At 55.7% G+C, this 22,796-nt stretch overlaps 1 protein-coding gene across 1 annotated transcript in view; it reads right to left on the bottom strand.

Moving 5' to 3' along the window:
• NINL (ninein like) overlaps positions 1–22,796 on the bottom strand; it is a 73,051-nt gene that overhangs the window by 24,188 nt on the left and 26,067 nt on the right. The window contains exons 4-13 of the mRNA XM_058679902.1: positions 21,212–21,372; positions 19,579–19,645; positions 15,748–15,938; positions 15,033–15,185; positions 11,143–11,313; positions 7,645–7,781; positions 6,216–6,356; positions 2,312–2,486; positions 1,028–1,138; positions 651–731 (exon numbers count right to left, since the gene is read on the bottom strand). Of these exons, the coding sequence (XP_058535885.1) occupies positions 651–731; positions 1,028–1,138; positions 2,312–2,486; positions 6,216–6,356; positions 7,645–7,781; positions 11,143–11,313; positions 15,033–15,185; positions 15,748–15,938; positions 19,579–19,645; positions 21,212–21,372 (1,388 nt within the window). The remainder of the gene's footprint in view (positions 1–650; positions 732–1,027; positions 1,139–2,311; positions 2,487–6,215; positions 6,357–7,644; positions 7,782–11,142; positions 11,314–15,032; positions 15,186–15,747; positions 15,939–19,578; positions 19,646–21,211; positions 21,373–22,796) is intronic.

The raw sequence follows: 22,796 nt of genomic DNA, 5'->3' as shown, positions 1-22,796 counted from the left end.
CGTTTCTAGACGCATCCGTCCTCAGAGCTACTTCCGAGGGTCCCACGGCTCCAATGAAAACGGTCTCAAAATGTTTCGCCATTCTGACGTCAGACATGACTGTTTCCGGTTCTGCTGCTGTAACCCTCATGCCAAGGGAGGGGCAGGTGGACAAAGGGTGGAGGACCATGATGGGTACCAAGGTTATCCATGCCTTTCACAAGTTAAGCCCCAACCAGGAGCCGTCTCATACAGACCCAGGGACAAGTGAGGAGTGTAAGAGCTTAGCGGTGCCTCGAGTGGCCAGCCTGGCTCCACACTGCCTTCTTCATTTTCCCACACTGAAATCTCAGCAATGCCTCTGCAGGGCCCAGCACAGCCACAGCTCTGCCTGGGGACGATGGCCTCTGACCACCCTTAGTGGACCCCCTGAATGCTCAGACCAATAGTGAAGCCCACCCAGGAGGCAAGAGGAACAAAGCCTGCCTTTGACCACACAGGCCAGACCCCGACAACACAGAGGGCCTGCCCCATCTCGACGGACCCATTCCACTCCTGCTGCAGGATGGAGGTGTGTGAGCGAGGCTAGGCACCAATGACAGAGCAAGGGCCCCAGTCTGGAGATGCTGGGAGACACGGATTTATTCTGCGGCGCCGCAATGGTCACGTACCCGACATTTGAGCTCACACTCCTTTAGGACGGCTGCGAAGCGCTCCTCCTGGACCAGCAGCTCCGTGCTCTGTGGCTCCAGCTGGGAGACAGGGGACAGGGGACAGGCCATGAGCCAACTCCGCTGGTCCCAGGCCCTGAGGACACGGCAGGTCTCTAGCTGCATCCAACCACGTGATCCCTCCTCCCCTGCACAGCCCCTTCCCCTCCTTCTCCAGCATGGTCTGCTGGAGCTTCTAGGTGTGGAACTGGTGGTGACATTGACATGGCTGTGCAGGGGAGCACAGCCAAGGCCATGCGGCTAGGCCAGCTGTCCCCCCTCCCCACATTAGCCCACGCCAAGGGGCCTGGGGACCACGGACCCGTGATGGGACCTGCCTTTTCCCTCAGCACCAGCTCCAGGTCACTTTGCAGCTTCAGGGCCACCTTCTCAGAATCCGAAAGCTTCACCACCACTTCCACGATCTCTTTCTGAAGTCGGCTGTTCTCCTGCAGGAGCGTCACAGATCAGGGTGAGGAGCAGGGTGACAGGTCCCGGTGTTACCTGCCGTCATGTGCCCTTGCGGCAGCCAGCTTATGTGCACTCAGGGAGGACAGCCCTGAAGGCAGGCTGCTGGGCCTGTGGCATGGATGTGCCAGGGGACAGCCTCGGGCCCCACCCTGTCACACCTCCCATGGTTGTTGCTTCTCTGGCCCCCTGTAGCCTCCGTCTCCCAGGGTTCTGAAGCCATGAGACTGCATTGAGCTACCCCTGCAGCTCAGGGGTGCTCAGGGGCCCCCAGGAGAGGAAAGAGACTCATGTGGACCCAGCAGGGTCACACGGCTGCATTGACAATGCAGTGGGAGGGGTAGCCCCAGGCATACCAGGCCTTCTCCCTGGAGGCAGGGAGCATGTGCGCAGGACTCCAGATCAACAAAGGGTGAAGACGGCAGAAACAACAGCGGGGAACACAGACGGGGTGTCCCTGCACCCTGCTCACACCCAACTATCCATGCAGCCCAGACAACTTAAGGGAGTCAAAGACAGGCTGGGTGCAGGGCAGGGGACACTCACAGACCCCACCCGGGTGCCAGTGAGCCATCCCCCAGGTGTTCCTGGTTTCTGGAGGTGCAGTCCTCAGGCCCCCGAACCCGCAGCAGAGTGTGGACACAAGGGGACAGTGTTGAGACACAGCAGGTTAAATGGTCACTTGGGATACCTGTACCCCTCCTCAGAGTGCCTGGGACCCAGCCCTGTCTCTGCTTCCGCGGCAGCCTCCTGCTAACACACCTGGGAGACAACAGAGGACGGCCCTAGTGCAAGGCCCCTGCCACCCGCATGGGAGACGGAGGTGGAGTTCCTGGTTCCTGGCCTCAGCCTGGCCCACCCCAGCTGTTGTACCTATGACATACCGGCAGTGGGCCATGGGAGGGAAGAGTCCCCCTCTCTCTGTCTCTCTCAAATAAATAAGTCTTAGAGAACAAGGAGGTTAGAGTGAGTAGAGGACAGAGCCTCACAGCTCCTTCCAAAGCCAGGGGCTTCAGCCTTGGCCACGGGGATGACGGCTCCCTGCTGCAGCCAACATGGGTGCTTCACAGCTTAGGAGAGCCAGGTGCCGAGGGCCCCCTAGAAGACTGAACATGTGGGCATGGGAGGAAGGTTGCCGGGCCTTCCATGCCTACCTTCAGGGCTAGGTTCAGCTTCTGACGCAGGCGGGCCTCTTCTGCCAGCAGGCGGGCCACGTCCTGCTCCAGCGTGGCCTTCTGCTTGCGGGCCTGTTCCCAGAGTAGCTCACGCTCCATCTCCACCTCTGACCGCAGGAGGTTCAGCCTTTCCAGGTACCCCTGCTCCAGGTGCCTGTAACACATCACAGCACATCATGTCTAGGCTCCCTGGCTGCTCCCTGACTATCCACAGTAGTCCTCTGCCTCTCCTTACCCTCAATGCACAATGCACAGGTCAGCCTCTTTCCCCAGAACCAGGCAGCGTGAAATGCTACACAAAGGGTGTCCAAAAGAGGCAGCCACACTGCAGCAGCCTCCCACAACTGAGCCTGTATCCCCTAGTCTCTCCAGGGCGTCCAGCAGAGGCAGCCACACCACAGCAGCCACTGGAACTGACCCTGCATCCCCCAGCCTCCCCAGGGCGTCCAGAAGGGACAGCCACCACATCACAGCAGCCGCCATAACCAAGCCTGCATCCATGTAGCTGGGATCCCAACACACAGGCTGGCCAGGACATGAGGTTCAGAGTGGTACTGTAATGGAGTGGGGGCATCAGACAGAGGGAGTGAGGGTCTAGCAGCAGCCCGTGCTGTTAGTCTGTCAACACTACTCTGCTTCTAATTTTGAACAAAAGCTCCTCTAAGGAAACCCGGAGTGGATTCGCAGTCTGTTCTGGGAGCTGAGCAAAGCTGACTGAGCATGTGGGACCTACATGAGGTCCCATGCTTGACCCCACCCTGAGACATTGCTCAGACAGCAGTTTTAGCTGCCCCCAAAGACGAGGTGATGCTTAAGTGAAAACCCTCATGATGCAGTCACACAGCCTGTGCCAAGCAGTAGAGGCCGAGTGAGTCCCGAGAGAAGTGTCCTCGCCCAGATATACCTTAGGACCAGGGTCAGGTTTATGGCTATGAGGCATGATGGGGAACACTTGCAAAGAACAGCTCCTGGAACCCAGTGTCCACATACCCTTACACACCCACATCCCTAGCTAACTCATCCACACGCCCAGCTCATACTCACACACACTCGTCCACATGCCCAGCTCACACACTTACACACCCTGCTCACACACTCACATACTCTTCCACACACACAGCTCACACTCACTCATGCTCATCCACACGCCCAGCTCACACTTACACACCCTGCTCACTCACTCACATACCCTTCCACACACCCAGCTCATACTCACATATGCTCATCCACAGAGCTCACACACTCTCACACACCTCTAGCTCACACTCAGCCACATACACTCACCCACACCCCTAACGCTCAGCCACACAGATCACTTACACATACTCATACACTCATGCACTCTCCCACACACTTGACACTCACACCCAAACACCTAGCTCTACACCCACACCAACCTGGCTTCCACATCGACACACTCACCAGAACTCACACTTTGATACTCTTCTCTCACATACCCACTTGTACATACTCATCCACTCACAGCTTCACACGTCTTCCTCACGCTCACCCATGCTCACTCACATGATCACTCCCATGTCCAAATGTGCTCACACTCACGTCTGCCACGCTCACTCACCCATGTTCACATCCATTCGCACTTGCGCACACTAAGTGCCGAATCACAAATGCTCACCTTCACTTACATCTATGTTTAATCACACCTATCCTCGGATGCATTCTCCTTCTCTCACACTCAAGTCGTGCTCACACTCATACTCCCACACTCACACGTGTGCTCATGCACGTATTCATGCGGCTACACACACCCACTCTCAGTCACCCATGCTCACACACCAGCACTCAACCAATCACATTTACAAACTCACACCTCTCCCACTGACCTGCATGCAGTTACGTTCATGCTCATGTTTATTCACGCTTACCCACACTCAGTCTCATGCACCCACATTCATGCTCACTCTCACCCTCAGCCCCCCACCCTGCCATCACCTACACTCACTCAGACCCACATTCTCACACACATACCTGTGTATGCACATTCAGATTTTCACACGTCCACACAGTACCACGTTGCATTCCCAAAGGCGCGCGTACGTGCGCACACGCACACACACACACACACACACACACACTCCACAGCACAGGTGCTGGTAGATCTCAACCTGCTGTGGGTGGACTTGTCTAGACACCCAGGGAAGGCCCCAGTTGGTTCAGGGCACACCCTCCATGGCAACACGTAGAATAAGGCAGCCCACACTCAGTGCAGATCTATGGAAAACGAGTGTGCAGGCCATGAGAAGGGGTTGCTGGGCCCTGGAGCTGCCAGAGGACTTAACACTGGGTTAGCCTTTCTACCTGCTGGAGCAAAGCAACCAGGTACTTTCACCAGAGGCCTCATTTTCTACAGCCCCAAATAAGCAGCACTAGGAATAGAACAGACCAAGACAGATGTGAGGCTTATGTGACACCCTGTCACCAGTGGCTGCAGTCACCTCTTACTGAGTCAGGATTCCGTCACCACGTGGCTGCGGTCACCTCTCACTGTCCTGGGTCCAGTATCACACACCTTTCTACAAGTGGGTGTGGCTGCTTTTTAGTGAATTGCTTCGAACCTGTTTCTTTTACTGAGAAATGGGAGTGAAATGGCTGACTTGAATCACAATGAGGTGACGGCATCAGTACACACAGAATCCCAAAAATTAAAGCGGTGCCCCTGGGACTCAGCAATGGCCCTTCCAGAAGTGGCAATCAGCTGGCCTGGTGAAGGCTCAGAATGCCTGTGGAGGAAGAGGAGTCCTCTGGGTAAGCCCCTGGTTTAGCCAGGGACAGCACTACAGATACTGCAAGATACCGCCGGCATCCATCGGCGGGCTCGTCCGGCATGTTCATCTCTTCCCCATGAGCTCACACACACAACCACCCGGAGCGTGAATGCCAACGAAACGTCTTAGCCTGCTCACCTGCAGCCTGGTGGGGAACTTTGTTTTGCTGACAGCGACAGTCACTGTGTGTGGGTGCCCACATGCTATGTCTGCAGCGATGCCCATACAAGCTGCCTGTGCAGAGATGGTTTTTCTAAGTGGGCATCCATAACTACTGCTTCCACAGAAGAACATCTGGAGGAGCAGAAGTTTCGAGAAGGCAAGCAGCTTGGGCTGGCATTGTGCTGCAGTAGGTTAAGCCATTGCTGACACCCCACTGGAGGCTTGCACACCTCCTGGCTGTTCCCCTTCTGACCTAGCCTTGTGCTAACATGCCTGGAAAAGTAGTGGAAGACACTCTAAGCGCTTAGGTCCTGGCCATCCAGTGGAAGAACTGGATGGAGTTTCTGGCTCCAGGCTTGAGCCTGGTCCACGTGTAGCCAAGGTGGCCATTTGGGGAGTGAACCAGTGGATGGAAGATTGCTCTCTGATGCTCCCCTGCTCCTTGTAAACCTGCTTCCAGGTATTTCCTCTGGTTAATAAAGCACAGAGGTGATTGTGAGCCCAGAACAAAGTTGCCAGAAGTCTCTTCTCTGGCTTTCTTGGCCACTAGCTCTACAGACTGCCCAAACTTCAGGGGGCAGGTGCCAGACAGTGTGGTGGCCGGTCCCTGGCATTTGTGTTGCTCCTCCAGCTCCCTAACACACGTGCATACCTGACCCTTGTAGGATGGACCCTTACAGCAGGAAATGGTATCCCTGTGTCCCACGGCCACACACAGCTGCTGCAGGCACAATGCCCCAACACCAGAGAGGCTGCCTGTTAAACACGCCCCTTCCAGACCTTTCCCTACCCCCAGAGCAGGTGAAACGGACGCCTCACTTCTGCCTGTGCATGCCCTGGCCCCCACCCCAGCTGGGCCTGCGGCAGCTTCTGAATCAAAAGCCACTGCTCAGGCAGCCACCGAGCTGTTTGCTGCTGGGTCCCTCCAACTTTACTTGATTTTCTTCTCCGTGAGCTGCTCCAGTGTGGAGTGGCAGTCGTCCATCTCTTTCACAAACTCTAGGTTCCTCTTCTCGGCTCTGTCCAGGTCCTGCCTTGCCTTGTCTCGCTCCTGCACCAGCTGCTCCATTCGTCCTCTGCCCACAGCAAAGACAGAATGAAACTGGGACACCGCCATGAGCCTGCTATGCAAGCCCCATGTCCTCAGGCAGACAGAAATGACTACGTTACTCAGAGGCCACTACCATGCTAACCTCAGGCCCTAAATTCCTACACTTGTTTTACAGATGTGCATACTAGGAGAGCCCAGTTTCCAGAAGGTTTCTGAACCCAAGAGCCTCGGGTACCACAGTGTTCCACACCACAATTGGGGCCCCTGGCTTTATCTGTGCCCTGCTGTCTTCAGCATCTAATCCAGGAATGGCCACGTGAAGGACACAAGAAGGGTGACCACTCATCATTCTGGCAGCCTGGTACCTGAGTAAGCGCAGGTCCTTCCCTGGCTCTGCAGCCTTGAGAGGGACACGGGCAGAGTAGGTCCTTTCCTGGCTGTGCAGCCTTGGGAGGACATGGGCAGGGCAGGTCCTTCCCCAAGTCTGCAGCCTTAGCAGGGACACAGGCAGGGCAGGTCTCTTCCCAGCCCTGCAGCCTTGGGAGGATACAGGTAGGGCAGGCCCTTCCCTGGCTCTGTGTACAGAACCTCCCAGAGGTCAGAGAGCTCACATGTCTATATCCGACCAGACTTTAAATCCTTAGGGTTGAGAATGTGATTTCTGCCAATATTTTCTACAAAACCCCAAACCAACAAGTGCCAATCTGCTTAGCATATGGACGGCCTGTGCTGCCGGCTAAAAGCCAAGCCAAGTTCCACTAACAATGGGACTTGGCCTTACTATCCCTCTGAGCTTTGGGGTCACACCTGAAAAGTGCTTCTGTTCCTTCTCTCGTTGGCTGGGCCAAGCATGCAGCTACTTCTGGAAGCAGGTTCATGGACAAATGAAGGACACCTGACCTCTAGCAGTATGGGATGAGGGTCAAGTTAAAGCCCTCCTCGTTGGAACCAGCTGAAGGGGTAAGACCTTGACACACTGATTTCCAAGATTCTGACTCAGTACCACGAATGGTTGGTGACCCTTACCTTCTGTGGACACAAACACCTGAGCAGTACCTCCACTGGATTGATGGGGTCCTTAGGCCCTACCCAGTCCTGAAGGACAACATTCCTCCTTCCTTCCTGCTCTGTATATCTTAACTCTTTAGTGACCCACCTGAGGACCAGCTAAACGGGGCAGAGGGTGCAGGATTGGTTACTGGGCTGGAAGAGGGAAGGGCACAGAACAGCCCAGTACCTGTGTGTCCCAGACTGCCCCTGAGCCCCACCTGGATGACTGCTCCTGCCACCCCAAGTCCCTCGTGGGCTCTTACTGGAGGAAGCTTAACTCCTGCCGGTAGCAGGCCAGGGCTGCCTGCTGGGCATCCCCATCGACGGTCAGCAACTCGTTGTCAAGGGCCCAGCTCAGCTCCAGAAGGTTCACCTTCTCATCCACACGGAAATCCAGGCTCTGGAAGGGGCATAAAAAACACGAGTGGCTGCTTCCTATTCTCCCACGGGAGGGCCAAAGAGCCCACCCCACACTGCCTGGCACAGGCGACACTTGCCCTTTGCCTCTTGGAAGGAGCCCCTCTTTTGCCCCCAAAGCACAGTCTCCTCTTACAGCCTCATGGTGGACATAGCTTTCCGATCTGAATGTTGGTGTCAGACACAGGGCAGAGCACCCTGGGGCTCTGACACAGGCACCCAGGGGAGACAGAGCCTTCTCCCTGTAACCCTGGCTACTGTAAGGGCTCTAGAAGCCTCGGCAAGCCCCTTGCAAGGCTGGTCCGTGGTCACAGCCACCAGGGAGAGGGCTGAGGAGGGCTGCAGAGCTCTGACTCAGTTCCTGCCAGGCCTGGCTGCAGCTACTCCCCAAGTGCCCACCGGCCACCCCTGAATCCTCTCCTTTCCAGCCATTTGGGCTCGGGTTTTTGCCATGTCAAAGGCAGAGAATCCAGATCACTGGGCCTATGAGACACAGAGTGTGCTGGCTGAAAAACATCAGGAGAGGGACACAACCCAAGCCTAGAGCCGAGCACAGCTCTACACCCTCAGGATTTTAGAAAATAAAGGTAAGGTCAAAGAGAAAGAGCAGAAGAGCTGGTGCTGTGTGCCTTCTTGCTTCCCCACCCTCCCACATGCCCAGGACAGAGGCGCGAGCACTCCTTGGCGACCCCAGGCCAGCTGGCCAGCAGCCAGTGTCGCTGCGGCTGCTTCCTAAGCACTGCCTGCTGGTTCTCCCCTTCCCCCCACCTTTTTTTTTTTTCAATATTTATTTGTTGACTTAATGTTTAAAAGGTAAGGGGATTGGGCTCAGCAGCGTGGCCTAGTGGCTAAGGTCCTCGCCTTGATCCCACATGGCCGCTGGTTCTAATCCCGGCAGCTCCACTTCCTTTCTATCTCTCCTCCTCTCAGTGTATCTGACTTTGTAATAAAAATAAAATAAATCTTAAAAAAAAAAAAAGGTAAGGGGATTGCAGACCCAAATGGGCCACCAATTAGGACGGAAAGGGACACAGTGTGAGAGGAAAAGCAAAGCCTTTGCCCTCCCTCCTGTGATCACAAAGGGGGCAGGGTAGGGTAGGGAAGACGGACTGCCCTTTGCTGTCAGACCACATCAGTGCCAGGGGACAAAAATGGTTCTCCGATATTGTTCCAAGGACTCAGTTGGGGCAAGAATGTCTTGACTGTTACTTGAGTGGCCCCGACTGCTCTGAGATGTCGTTGGCTTGCTTATGTGAGTGGTGAGAAATTGCTTCTGATGCCTGCTGGCTGCCCATGTCTGTCTCAGTATGTCCACAGGCTTAGGCACTCACTGGAGAAGTTGGCCTGTCGTGTTGCTCAGTCTACTCTACTCCTCTTTCCTCCTCCTGCTGGGGGCACTTGAGGTCTTCTGTCGGATTAGAGCAGCTGGCTGCCTTGTCCTTCGTGTGCATCTGGGTATGCTGTTCATCTCTGCATGGCAACGTGTGCTCCGAGGCTGGACCACATGTCCACATCATGTTCCCTGAGGTTGGGGATTGAGTGGGGCGGCCCAGCAGGGAAGACCCCCCAAGAATCCCTATTAGACCAGTCCTCAGCCCTTGGATCCTCTAGTGTGTGCCAGCAGGTGCAGCTGCCAGCCCTGTCTACCCCCTACCTGTGTCCATGCATGTCCCAGCAGGGGGAGTTGCCTTTCTTGGCCTGCCCCCAACCCCAGTTCCTGTGCTTTGAGCATATAAGTGACCTAGTTAAGGAGATTCCCTAAGTCAACCACCAGTCCAGTCCCCAGACCCAGCTTTCATGTATACCTATGGGTGCAGTGGCCTGGCCTGCCTCCAGCTGCAGTACTTGCTTGTACTGGCCACTGCTGCAGCCTGGTCAGGAAGACCGCTTAGACCTCTACCAGGCCCGTCCTCTAATCCAACTCTCGCACACTCTCGTGGATGCTATGGTTTAGCCCAGCCTTCGCCCAGACCTGACTCTTACTTGTACTGGCAAGTGCTAAGGCCTGACATCGCCCGCATCCAGACCCAGCTTTCACCTGTACTGATGGTGTAGTGTTCTGACCTGGCCCTAGACCTGGCTTTTGCACATGCTGCTGGGCGCTGTGGCCTAATCCATCCTGTCCTACTCTGAGATTCGGCTCTCATGCACACTAGCAGGTTTTGTGGTCTAGTCAGGGAGAACCCTAAGAATCCTTACCTGGCCTGTCCCCAGGCCTGGCTCCCTCATGCACTGGTAGGTGCTGCTGTCTGGCCTGTTCTGCTCCCAGATTCAACCTTCACTTGTACTGGCAGGTGCTGTGTCCTCACATGGCCTGCCTCCAAACCTGGCTTTCACCCGTACAGAATGTGCAGTGGTCTGACCTGGCCCAGCCTGCCCCTAGACTTGGCTCTTACACGTGCTGGTGGGTATTGTGGTCTGATTTGGCTTAGTCCACCACCAGATCCAGCTATCACTTGTACCTACAGGTTCGGTGGCCTATTGGTACAGGCCTCATCCCAGCCCTTGTGTAAGCTGCCCTGCTGGTTCTTACCTCCTCTCCCTCTGACTTCTGGACATCACACATGGCTGCACCCGAGTGGGCACTAGGCAGCATCCATGGTCTCCTTAGAACCAGTGAGGGATGGGCACCCTGCTTACATCATGAAACGGGGACCTGAACTTGCCCTGCTGCCCCCTGAGCTGCTCCTGGGAAGCAGTGGCTGATGGGGAGGTTGGGAGGCCTACTCTTGTCACCTCCCAAGTGCAGCCTTCTTGGTGGAATCCCTGAGTCAGGTGGAGAGGGGACACAGACATGGAGTCACCACTAGCCACCCTGGCCTCTGAGATGGCCCATACTCTTGGCTGACAGCAGGGCCTACTGCTCTGAACAGGGACACTCTGAGTGGTGTGCAGGGCCAGATCAAGATCCTGTCCTTGAGAATCACCCGAGAAAAGTCTCCTGGCAGGCCCTGAAGAGCAGCGGGGCAGCAGCACAACCAGTGACAGGGCTGGAGTCAGGAGGCAGGGAAGCCAGGGCTGCCTCATGGTCACAGCAGAGGGTCCCCCTGACCTGCTGCCTCACTTCCTCACCCTGCACTGGGGACACAGGTGTGAACCTGCCTGCAAGCGGGCTCTTCCCGGGCTTGCTTCTTCTATGTTTTATCACCTAACTAACACTACCTTTAAAGCTACCTGCCCCATGAGGTTCTCTGCATGGAACACACGGCTATTACACTACCTCCCCCAGGAGGTTCTCTGCATGGCTAGCCTGACAAGGGTACTCCATCCTGCCTATGGGGGGACCTGACTCCAGGCCCCCTGCTGGGCTCCACGCCTTTGGGTGCCACCTTCTAGCTTCCAACCTGCAAGATCTCCCTGCCATTGTGAATCCCCTCCTGGGCCAATGTGGCGATGATCTGCTCTGGGAAGGCTGAGCCGGTTCCGTCATCAATGCTGGAGAAGAGGAGCAGGCCGGAGGCCACAGACACGAGCGATGAGGCTGTAGGGGTGTGGCAGCTGCTCTCCTCAGGGACCTGTGGAGGGCAACAACACACTGAGCACACAGGGCACGGGTCCCACAGCCTCCCACCTACATGCTAACCCATGGGCCACTCTCCTCATCCTTGCGCAGGCTCAACAAGAATGACCCAGGAGACCGGCAGTAGCTCCTTTTCCTAGCTGAGGGAATGGAGACAGGGGTCATCTCATGATTTGCATCTGGGGCTCCCCCCAAGGGTGACTGCACACCTGCTCCTGGGCTGTCCCCCTGAGGCCTCACTAGTGTGTGGCCGGATTGCTAGCCATGGTCAGCAGGACATGACTTAGGATGATCACAAAGGCGTCTGAAGGTTTCTCTCTGAATTAGTAACAGGGTAAGCCTGGTTTAACAGAGGAAGCACCCAGGAAAGTGCATGCCTGGGCCAGGAAAACCAGACAGCAAAAAGGGAGACTGGGTTCAGGAAGGAGAGGGACAGCCCAAGCACAGCCACACGCTTCCTCAGAACACAGTATGCGCCCCACTGCTGGGCAGTCCTGGAGAGCACCATGAGGAAGGCAAATGCCTCTCTGGCCAGAAAGCTGTCACCTGAGGTTCAAATGCCATAGGGCTGCAAAGGGCAACACACTTTCCCCATGGTGTTTTGCCCCAGGCTGGGTTCCCAACGAGCCTATGAGCCAGGGGACAGAGGATGGTGGCCACGTTCTGCATGCCACATGGCTAGGAACACCTCCCTGCTGTCTAGCATGGCACCTGGCTCCAGGCACTCACCTGGCCTGTCCCTCCCACCGGGTCTGAGCCTTCTCACAAACAGGCAGGGATGAGTAATCTGCTTCTTGAGTAGGTCAAGTTGCACAGGGCAGCCACTGAGGTCAGCTGTGCCTTTGCCTCCCCACAGACGGGTACTGAGAATCGCTTCACTGAGCCGTGTGGCGCTCTACAATCATCCTACCAAGTGGGCAGCACACCTGGTCTTCCAAGGAGAAAAAGCAGCTCCAGAATACCCAGAAATGGCCAAGGCTGCCAGTGAGAAGCTTAGATTCCCAGACCCAAGGCACCTGTGTTCCCCCATGTCATGACCTTGAAAATGGAGACTGTAACCTGAACCCCGCAGGTATGAGCAGAAGAGTGGCGTAACCTGAACCCCGCAGGTATGAGCAGAAGAGTGGCGGTGATCTCTGTGCAGGGGTTTCACCTGTGGGGTCCAGCACACCCATACAGGTCCACACACACAGGACACAGCCCCCGCAATGCAGTCAGGCTGGCTTCTTGGCCACCCTGGCATTCCCTGCAGATGCCATATATTAGGAAGGCAGGCACTCAGGGCTCTGCAGACTGAAGTCAGAACCCATCTCTGCCCAGAATGGCTGGGTGGGTCATGGAGTAACACAATGAGTGTGTATCAGTGACGAGAATGTGTGTTACATGAGACACAGGTTTACATGGTGAATGTGCACACTGTAAGGGGTGTGCATGCGCACAGCTTACACAGTGAGCATACACGGTGGAGATGGGTGCAGTGTGTACACACGTATAGGTGCAATGAAAGTTGGAACACATGCAGTGTGCGCAGAGGGGGTGCGTAAGTGCAGGCATACACAGAGAGGGGACACAGGAGCATGTATACGGTGCAAAAGTGTGCGTGCATGTGGTGTTTACAAGGTATGTACAGCAAACATGTGCGTGTATGAGATGCATCGATGCAGGACACATGTGCATTTGCATGTGTAAGAGGTGAGCCCTCACAGTGGGTGGAGCATACACAGTGGGTGGAGCATACACAGCAGGTGAGCACTCAGTGGGTGGAGCATACACAGTGGGTGGAGCATACACAGTGGGTGGAGCATACACAGCAGGTGAGCACTCAGTGGGTGGAGCACACACAGTGGGTGGTACATACACAGTGGGTGGAGCATACACAGTGGGTGGAGCATACACAGTGGGTGGAGCATACACAGTGGGTGGAGGGCTTGGCAGCGTGGCCTAGTGGCTAAGGTGCTCGCCTTGATCCCATATGGCCGCTGGTTCTAATCCCGGCAGCTCCACTTCCTCTCTCTCTCCTCCTCTCAGTATATCTGACTTTGAAATAAAAATAAAATAAATCTTAAAAAAAAAAAAGAAACAGTGGGTGGAGCATACACAGTGGGTGGGGCATACACAGCGGGTGAGCGTGCACAGTGTCCACAGCACAGCAGGTATGTGTGTACACACAGTTTGCACATAAAGTGGGTACACATGTACACCTGTGTGAGTCTATGTGCATGGAGGGTTAAGTTCCAGGCATTCAGAGAAGACTGCATGACTCGTGACTGTGCGTGTGCAGGGTACCGGGTGTAAGGTTAGATGGCTCAGAGTCTGCCGCACCCAACTGAACAGGCAAAGCGTTCCAGGGACAGGAAGAGTGAGAGCTCATGTCACCCCAGGAGGGCCTGCAGCTCCCAACACATTTGGGACAGCAGCTTTCTACAGCAGGTGAGAAGTGCCTGCTGGGAGCCTGTGGGGCTCACAGTAGACCTCACATGCATTCAGTGAGTGTAGCCACCTGAGGACCAAGGTTCAAGGTAGACAATGGTAGTGCTGATGCACAGGAACCGAGAAGGCACTGCCCCAGACCAATGCTAAGCACCCCTCGGTGAGCCTCCCCTGGGTCTTCCTGAGCTGACACAGTCCCTCAGCTCTGGGTCCTGAGTTTATCCTTTTTTTGTTCCTACAGACTCAGGGTGTCAAACTTGCATTCTCAGGCGCACCTTCCAATGCTGTCTTGCAGTGCCCACCAGACACGGAAGCAGCCTGATGACCAGCCCCACCAGATACGGAAGCAGCCAGGTGACCAGCCCCACCAGATACGGAAACAGCCAGGTGACCAGCCCCACCAGATACGGAAGCAGCCTGGTGACCAGCCCCACCAGATACGGAAGCAGCCAGGTGACCAGCCCCACCAGATACGGAAGCAGCCAGGTGACCAGCCCCACCAGACACGGAAACAGCCAGGTGACCAGCCCCACCAGACACGGAAGCAGCCTGGTGACCAGCCCCACCAGACACGGAAACAGCCAGGTGACCAGCCCCACCAGACACGGAAACAGCCAGGTGACCAGCCCCACCAGACATGGAAGCAGCCTGGTGACCAGCCCCACCAGATACAGAAACAGCCAGGTGACCAGCCCCACCAGACACGGAGGCAGCCAGGTGAGCAGCACCTCATCTGGGGGTGCCCAGGACAACCGTGCGGTGAGGCAGGCACACTGAGAACCCAAAGTCTGGCCCAACAGTCGCAGAACAGAACAGAATCTTAGCTCCCACAGCCAGCTGCAGTCACTCCATAGACAGCAGTTCAGAGATGCAGCCTCAGGAGTGCTGGGTGGGAGGGCATGGGTTGAGGAACTGCTGGAGGACCAATCCAGATGCACTCCCATGGCCTTCACTGCACAGCAGAGTGGGGAGAGAAATCTCCCACTGGAATTCATTCCACCCCACGCTGAGATGACACACTGGGGCCCACCACGTGTCACACACTTCGCATAACCTCCCATTCCCCCTCAGACGAGCGTCCGAGCATCCCTACTCCACAGGTAACTCACACAGGGATGCACAGCACCAGAGCAACCCCAGCTCTGCATGGTCCTAGAGTCTGAATCATGCAACCTCCTGCACATGCCCTTGCTCTGCCCAGCTCTGCCCAGCTCACTAACTGGCCACACAGGCAGGGGCCGGGCACCCACAGTCACTGCAGGGGCTGAAGGCTGCCCATCTTACCTGGCAATGGCACCAGGGCCTGCTTGGTTCGACCACACTGCAAGTTTCTGTCAGTGATGGAGGTACATGGCTGAACAAGCCGAGCTGGAACTCCTCCAGGCTCACGCGGCCATCTCCATCTCGATCCAGTTTGTTAAACAAGTCTTCCAGCTCCTGAATGAAAGCCACCACTCCTCAGCTCTGGTTCACCTCCCGGTTATCTGTGAGGGCACTGTGTGTTTCTTGTCCCAACTCACACTGTCTGGGCCCCACCTGGGTATGGCTCCCTAAGGCCTCCCCTCTCTCTACAGGTGGGCGTCCCCTGAACTTCCTCATTCCACAGATGCTCATTCAGACCCTCAGGAGGCAGATGCTCCAAGCATGCCCGGGCAGCCTAGGGCCTGATGTGGGTGCAGGTTGGACAAGGGTGTTGATACAGTAAGGCTTGCCCCATTACAGCATCAGGGATGGCGGCACACAGGCAGGCTCAGAAGTGCTGTGTTTTGGGCTGGCTGGTAGAATGCGAGGGAGCAGGGCAGAGAAGCTTCAGAAGGTGTTAGACGTGCCCCCGGAGCAGAGGCTGGGCTGAGCATGCCTGCTCTCTACCAGCCTGGGGCTGGAGCTATGGCAGAAGCCCTGGGAGCTTGCCCACGGGTATAGACAGCAGAGTAATGGGACTGAATTGCTGTGTAGGAGTGGCCACTCAGAGGGAGGCTGGCCACCCTCGGCCCCTTACCTCTGTGTCCAGTGTTCGCAGCCCGATGCTCTGGCAGACCACAGCCAGCTCCTGCCTGCTCAGGTGGCCACTGTTGCCCACACCCAGCTTGTCCCAGATGGCTCGCACCTGGCTTTCAGGGCTGTCCAAGGAGGGGCTGCAGGATTTCTGAGAGCCCCCCAAAACTTCGGAACCCCAGGCTTCCAGCTGGCCTGAAGCAAGAGGGAAGTTTATGGTTAAACCTTGTTACATACACAATGTAGTCTTCAGCCTTCACATGAAGTGGTCCTGCCACAACAGGATGAACCTGGGACACATCACTCTTTGCCTTTTAAAGACAGAGTTGCAGAGAGAGGACAGAGAGGAGAGGAGAGATGGGGATGGAGAAGGAGAGGAGAGAAAGGAAGGGAAGGGGAGAGGAGGGTAAGGAGCAGGACAGCAGAGAAGAGGAGGGAGAGGAGGGGAGGGAAGGGAGAGAGAGAATGAATGAATATTTTCTTTATCTCTCTCTTTTTTTTAAAGATTTTATTATTATTGGAAAGCTAGATATACACAGAGGAGGAGAGACAGAGAGGAAGATCTTCCATCCGATGATTCATTCCCCAAGTGAGAACAACGGCCGGTGCTGCGCCGATCCGATGCCGGGAACCAGGAACCTCTTCCGGGTCTCCCACGCGGGTGCAGGGTCCCAAGGCTTTGGGCCGTCCTCAACTGCTTTCCCAGGCCACAAGCAGGGAGCTGGATGGGAAGTGGAGCTGCCGGGATTAGAACCGGCGCCCATATGGGATCCCGGCGCGTTCAAGGCGAGGACTTTATCTGCTAGGCCACGCCGCCAGGCCCTTCTTCATTTCTTAGTTCACAATCACCAGGGCTGGGCCAGGCTAAAGCCAGCAGACAGGAACTTCATCCAGGTCAATCACAAGGGGCCCAAGCAGTGAGGATATATCCTGCTGCTTTTTCAGGCACACCTGCAGCAAGCTAGATCAGATGTGGAACAGCCGGAAGTCAAACCAGCGTGTGTGAGACGACGGCATTGAGAGTGGAAGCTTGACTGCCTGCGCCACAACACTAGCCCTAATGGAGGACATTATTCTAGGTGAAAGGAACCAGACACAAAGACAAAACTGCAAGACGGCATTTAGATGTGGGATCTAAAACAGTGCAACTTGTGGTCATGAAGATGAGAACAGAGGGGAGCAGAGGGCTGGGGGTGCAGGACAGCGAGATGTTAGACAAGGGGCGAGCCCTCAGCTGTCAGAGGAGCGAACCCTGGAGCCCGATGTATGGCCGGGGACTGCAGGAACTGACCCTGTGGCTTAACTCACCTCAGGCAGAGAATATTTAAAAAAAAAAAAAAAAACCTCACATCTGGACAGAACAGGCACAGATTTTTCTGGTCATTATTCCCCAAACAGTAGAGTCTGAAGACTATTTGCAGAGCAAAAGTATATGAAAGATGAGAATTCACCTAGAGACGACAGAGTGCACAGGAAGGTGGGCTCAATGTGTGCCCACACTCTGCTGCCACATAGAAGAGACCTGAATCGCCACGGATTGTGGTGGCCAAGAGGTGGCAGGGTGGGGAGGGAGTGCGAAGGGCAACCCTTGGTGAGGAGCAGCTGTATGGCACTGTGCACCCGAGAGCCGTTCAAGTGCTCCTGTCACACACAAACATCACTGCGTGAAGGGACAGATGTGCTTGTTACTACACTGGGATGATGAACTCAGAGCATGCAAACAGCTGCACAGCACACCTTAACCTGCCGACCACTCCTCAACAGTAAGACACAGCGACCACACTGCACACCTTAATCTGCCGACCACTCAACAGTCAGACACAACAACCACACTGCACACATTAACTTGCCGACCACTCCTCAACAATCAGACCCAACGACCACACTGCACACCTTAACCTGCCGACCACTCCTCAACAGTCAGACCCAGTGACCACACTGCACACCTTAACCTGCCGACCACTCCTCAACAGTAAGACACAGCGACCACACTGCACACCTTAATCTGCCGACCACTCAACAGTCAGACACAACAACCACACTGCACACATTAACTTGCCGACCACTCCTCAACAATCAGACCCAACGACCACACTGCACACCTTAACCTGCCAACCACTCCTCAACAGACAGACTCAACGACCACACTGTACACCCTAACCTGTTGACCACTCCTCAGTCAGACCCAACGACCACACTGCACACCTTAACCTGCCGACCATTCCTCAACAGTCAGACACAACAACCACACTGCACACCTTAACCTGCCAACCACTCCTCAACAGCCAGACGCAACGACCACACTGCACACCTTAACCTGCCGACCACTCAACAGACCCAATGACTACACTGCACACCTTAATCTGCCGACCACTCAACAGTCAGACACAACAACCACACTGCACACCTTAACCTGCCAACCACTCCTCAACAGTCAGACACAACGACCACACTGCACACCTTAACCTGTTGACCACTCCTCAACAGTCAGATGCACTGACCACACTGCACACCTTAACCTGTTGACCACTCAACAGACCCAGTAACCACACTGCACACCTTAACCTGCTGACCACTCCTCAACAGTCAGACCCAACGACCACACTCCACATCTTGAACCTGCTGACCATTCTTCAGTCAGATCCCATGTTCCAGGTTTAATCATTGTGGGAACCACATCAGCATTGTCCATTGACAGCTGGACAGACAGCTGACCAGACGGACAGATGGGAGTCACACTGTGTGCTGTGTGGTGCTGGCACACAGCACTGACAGATGGACAGACAGCTGACCAGATGGACAGATGGGAGTCACACTGTGTGCTGTGTGGTGCTGGCACACAGCTCAGGCCAGTGCACTTCTTTCTACTCTATGTTTGCAAATTTTCTTTTCTTTTTTAAAATTTTTAGTTATTTAGGTGGGAGGAGGAAAAGAAATAGGAGAGAAGAGAGACAAAGAGAGAGAGAAACAGAGAGAGAGAGAAGCATGTCCATCCACCAGCTTATTCTTCAAATGCCCACAGGTGCCAGGGCTGGACCAGGCGAAAATGGGCGCGCCAGCACTGCTGGTTCAGCTTCCTGTGGATGTGCCCTCTGAGAGAAGCAGGTGACAGCTCAGACACCCGAGTCCCACTTGAGATGGCACAAGCCACCCACGTGGGAGACTCCGATTAGGTCCTGGGCCGATGGCTCTGACTTGGCTGTGATGGTGGGCATTTGGGGGAATGAATCAGCAGACAGAAGACCTCCATCTCTCCTGCCTTTCAAATAAAGTGAAGATAAATACATTTTTTAAAAAGAAGTCTCTACCCATGAGAGCAGCAAGTCATGTGTGTGCTCCCCAGGCAGATGCCACGTCATACACAGGCACCTGCTGCTGTCCCAAGGCGTGGGTCTGGCAGACGGCCCCACAGGCAGCTTAGTCCACATCCCTGCACTGTGCAGGGACCTGGCCACGCGCTGCAGCTGTCACATCCACCTCCTATCCCCCGTCTGAAGCACAGAGACCCTCGTGGGCAAGGCGGATCTGTCATATCAAGATCCAAGCTGTGCCCAGGACTGGCCCTTTAGGGAGAAGGTACAGGGTAGCCCTAGAAGTGATGAGACTGGTCTGAGACTCCAGGGTCACACCCAGCAGCTGGGGTCGGGAGGCAGTGGCAGAAGCAGCCTCTGCCCGGGATGTGACCACAGAGGGTGCTGAGGGCGGAGGGAGCACCTTGCAGCTGTGATGATCACATCTGTCCACACCTGGGAAATCAGCCACGGCATGTGTTTCCCAGACGCGGTGGCTGTGCACCCTAACCAGCCAGTTCCGGCAGGAGGGACCACCATGTTACCTTGTGCTTCAAGCAACTCATTCCGAGGCTCCTGAATGCTCCCAGTGTCTTCATCTGACTTGATGCTCTGTGGGAGAACATGAAGAGAAGGATGTGAAGGCGCATAACATGTCGTGGCAGACAGAGCACCAGGAGCCAACAGGACGGGGCGTTTCATTGGGGGTCAGCCACCATGCCTCCGTGGTGCAGTCCCTGTCACACACTGCGCCTCACCCCACATGGACTGCGGCCCTCTCAGAGGCACACAGGGACAGACTTGCCTAGGTCCATGCTCGGGGCTCAACATAAACCAGCGTCATCAAAGAATGACCTCAGTTCAGACAGTGAATGGGGCTGGCCCTGGAGCTGCTCGCCAGTCCCAGCACCAGCACTGCTCTCTGCACTGTTCCTCAGTGTCCACATGTCCAGCAACCGCACAGAGGCCAGGAGCGGTGCTCTGTTCCTCCAGGGTGCCCTGGGACAGCAAACCCTGACTCTGAGACAGCCTCTGCCCGCTTGCACCCGAGAGAGTATAGGCAGGGCTATCAGGAAATGTGTGGAGCCAAGCCCTCCCATCTCAGCGGCCTGCGCAGCCAATCAGAGCCAGGTGCTGATCACGCAAGAAGCACCTGGGTGACCAGGACTGCCAACCAGTGGCAAAGAGAATCAATCCGCGGGCAGACCAAGGGCGGCCCTGTGTGAATGCAGGTGTCAGGGTCAAGGACTCGAGGGGAGACATGGCAACAACCAAGATGTAGGACAACAGGTCGAGGCCTAGAAGCCAAATTTAAACAGAGGGTCAAAAGGGGGTATCCTAAGCTTGCAGCGGGCCTGGGAGAAAACAGACACTCAAGTTGGAAGCCAGGCTTATTTTCCTTCTATCTGTTTGCAGAACACATCTGTTTGCCTCCTCTGTTCAAGGTACAAGCTAACCAACAGTGAGGCCCCGAGCTGTCTGAGTTTTGGATGCAGCTCCCCTCCCCCTTGTAACAGCAGGAACCAGGGGCCTGCTGGGGTCGTTGCCTAACTTGCAAGCCATGGACCTGCCCCATGGATATACCTCCTTACACTCACACTGTAGGGCTCTGCCCCCAGCTCCCAGCAGCCATGGATGGCTCAGGAGGGCTGGGGAACATGCCACAACTCACCGAGTCCCAGGAGGTGGCTGGCTCATATTTAGCTTGTCGTAACATGCGAGCCTCAACATATGCTGAGAATCGGAGGCAGCAGGGACCACGGTTGTGCACACTTAACTGAAAGGCTGTAGCTAAAAGGCACCTTGCCATTTCTGTCCTGGCCACATGAAAATCGCCTCTCGCTTAGACGGGCAAGTGGTGGAGAGGCATGAGGGAGAGAAGACAAGTACGAAGGTGTAGGTGCTCTACTCCTGAGGCCTGAAGACACCCCCTGGCTAGGATTATCCTGTGCATGATCAGACCCCAAACAAGTGGAGATGCAATATTAGTGGGTGATGGGAGCCCATGCTACGGACACTTACTGTGCCCAGGACTGCCTATCACTGCTGCACACACACACACACACACACACACACAGACACACACCCTTGGTGAGAAAGTGCCATGAACCATGATGAAACAAAACATTTATTCCCCCAATGCTGGTGAGCTGGGGCAGGAAGCAATGGCTGACCCACCTCCACGCTTTCCAGAGAGGCAGAACGCTGGAGCTGGCTCTTCAAGTTGCCCTTGGCCTGCGGTTCAGGTACACATTTGGCTTCTGTCACAGGGTCCCAGAGCTCGGGCTGGCTCCGACGGCCGTACCATTTAGAGCCGTTCACATACTTCGGTGGGACAGCTGGAAGGAGAACGAGAGATTTGCTGGTGGAGCCTTGGAAGGGCGCTCTGTACTCTGGCGTGCCGAGACACCATGGCCTGGAAAACTGCGGGAAGCTGTGAACTCAGCTGTGCTCTGGCCCAGGCTGGGCGTCTGAGACAGCAGGGCGTGCTCAGGTTGAAGTGCCTATATAAACATGTTTAAAAATCTATTTATTTTAATTTAAAAGATTTACAGAGAGAAGGAGAGACATAGAGAAAGATCTTTCACCTGTTGGTTCACTCCCCAAATGGCTGCAATGGCTAGAGCTGAGCCGATCTGAAGCCAGGATGTGAGTGTGTGTGTGAGAGAGAGAGAGAGAGAGAGAGAGAGAGAGAGAGAGAGAGAGAGGAAGGGCTGGCACCTGTGACGTGTGTGTGTGTGTGTGTGTGTGTGTGAAGACATCTTCACCCAGCTTTCACTTGGCTCCATCAGGGAAACAAGGTTTGGGAGAAGAGTGTACACACAGCTCCTCAGAACAGCGACAGCAGGGGTGGAGGAATCAGGCCTCCTTTCAGGTGGGGAACACCCAAATCTTGGCCCGGAGTCCCTTTAGCTCACTGCAGAGGGCACAGGAGGGCAGCAGCTGCTGGGAGGGGTAGTTCACCACCAACAGAAGCTTTGTACATCTGCTGGGGCCTCAGTGTGTGACCTCAAAGGTGTGAGCACGCCCTGAGCTCGAATGCACTGACTGACACCTTCAACTTCGGTCCGGAAGAACAGAATGACAAGGACATCGGGTCACTCTTCAAAACCTGGGACATGTGTTCCTGCCACAGGCACTTTGAGGGACAGGCCATGTGGTCCCTCACGGGCACTCCCCAGGCATGCACAGGGTGAGAGACAGGGACAGGCCATGTGGTCCATCACAGTCACTCCCCAGGCATTCCCAGGTTGAGGGACAGGCCATGTGGTCCATCACGGGCACTCCCCAGGCATGCCCAGGTTGAGGGACAGGTCATGTGGTCCATCACAGTCACTCCCCAGGCATGCACAGGGTGAGAGACAGGGACAGGCCATGTGGTCCATCACGGGCACTCCCCTAGGCAAGTACAGCAACAGGGACAGGCCATGTGGTCCATCACGGGCGCTCCCCAGGCATGCCCAGGTTGAGGGACAGGTCATGTGGTCCATCACAGTCACTCCCCAGGCATTCCCAGGTTGAGGGACAGGTCATGTGGTCCATCACAGTCACTCCCCAGGCATTCCCAGGTTGAGGGACAGGCCATGTGGTCCATCACGGGCGCTCCCCAGGCATGCCCAGGTTGAGGGACAGGTCATGTGGTCCATCACAGTCACTCCCCAGGCATGCACAGGGTGAGAGACAGGGACAGGCCATGTGGTCCATCACGGGCACTCCCCTAGGCAAGTACAGCAACAGGGACAGGCCATGTGGTCCATCACGG

The sequence above is a fragment of the Ochotona princeps genome, chromosome 22 (genome assembly GCF_030435755.1).
Source record: "Ochotona princeps isolate mOchPri1 chromosome 22, mOchPri1.hap1, whole genome shotgun sequence".
NCBI lineage: Eukaryota > Metazoa > Chordata > Mammalia > Lagomorpha > Ochotonidae > Ochotona > Ochotona princeps.
Note: the sequence above shows the minus strand (reverse complement) of the source record. Positions and strands in the feature narration are given on the sequence as shown.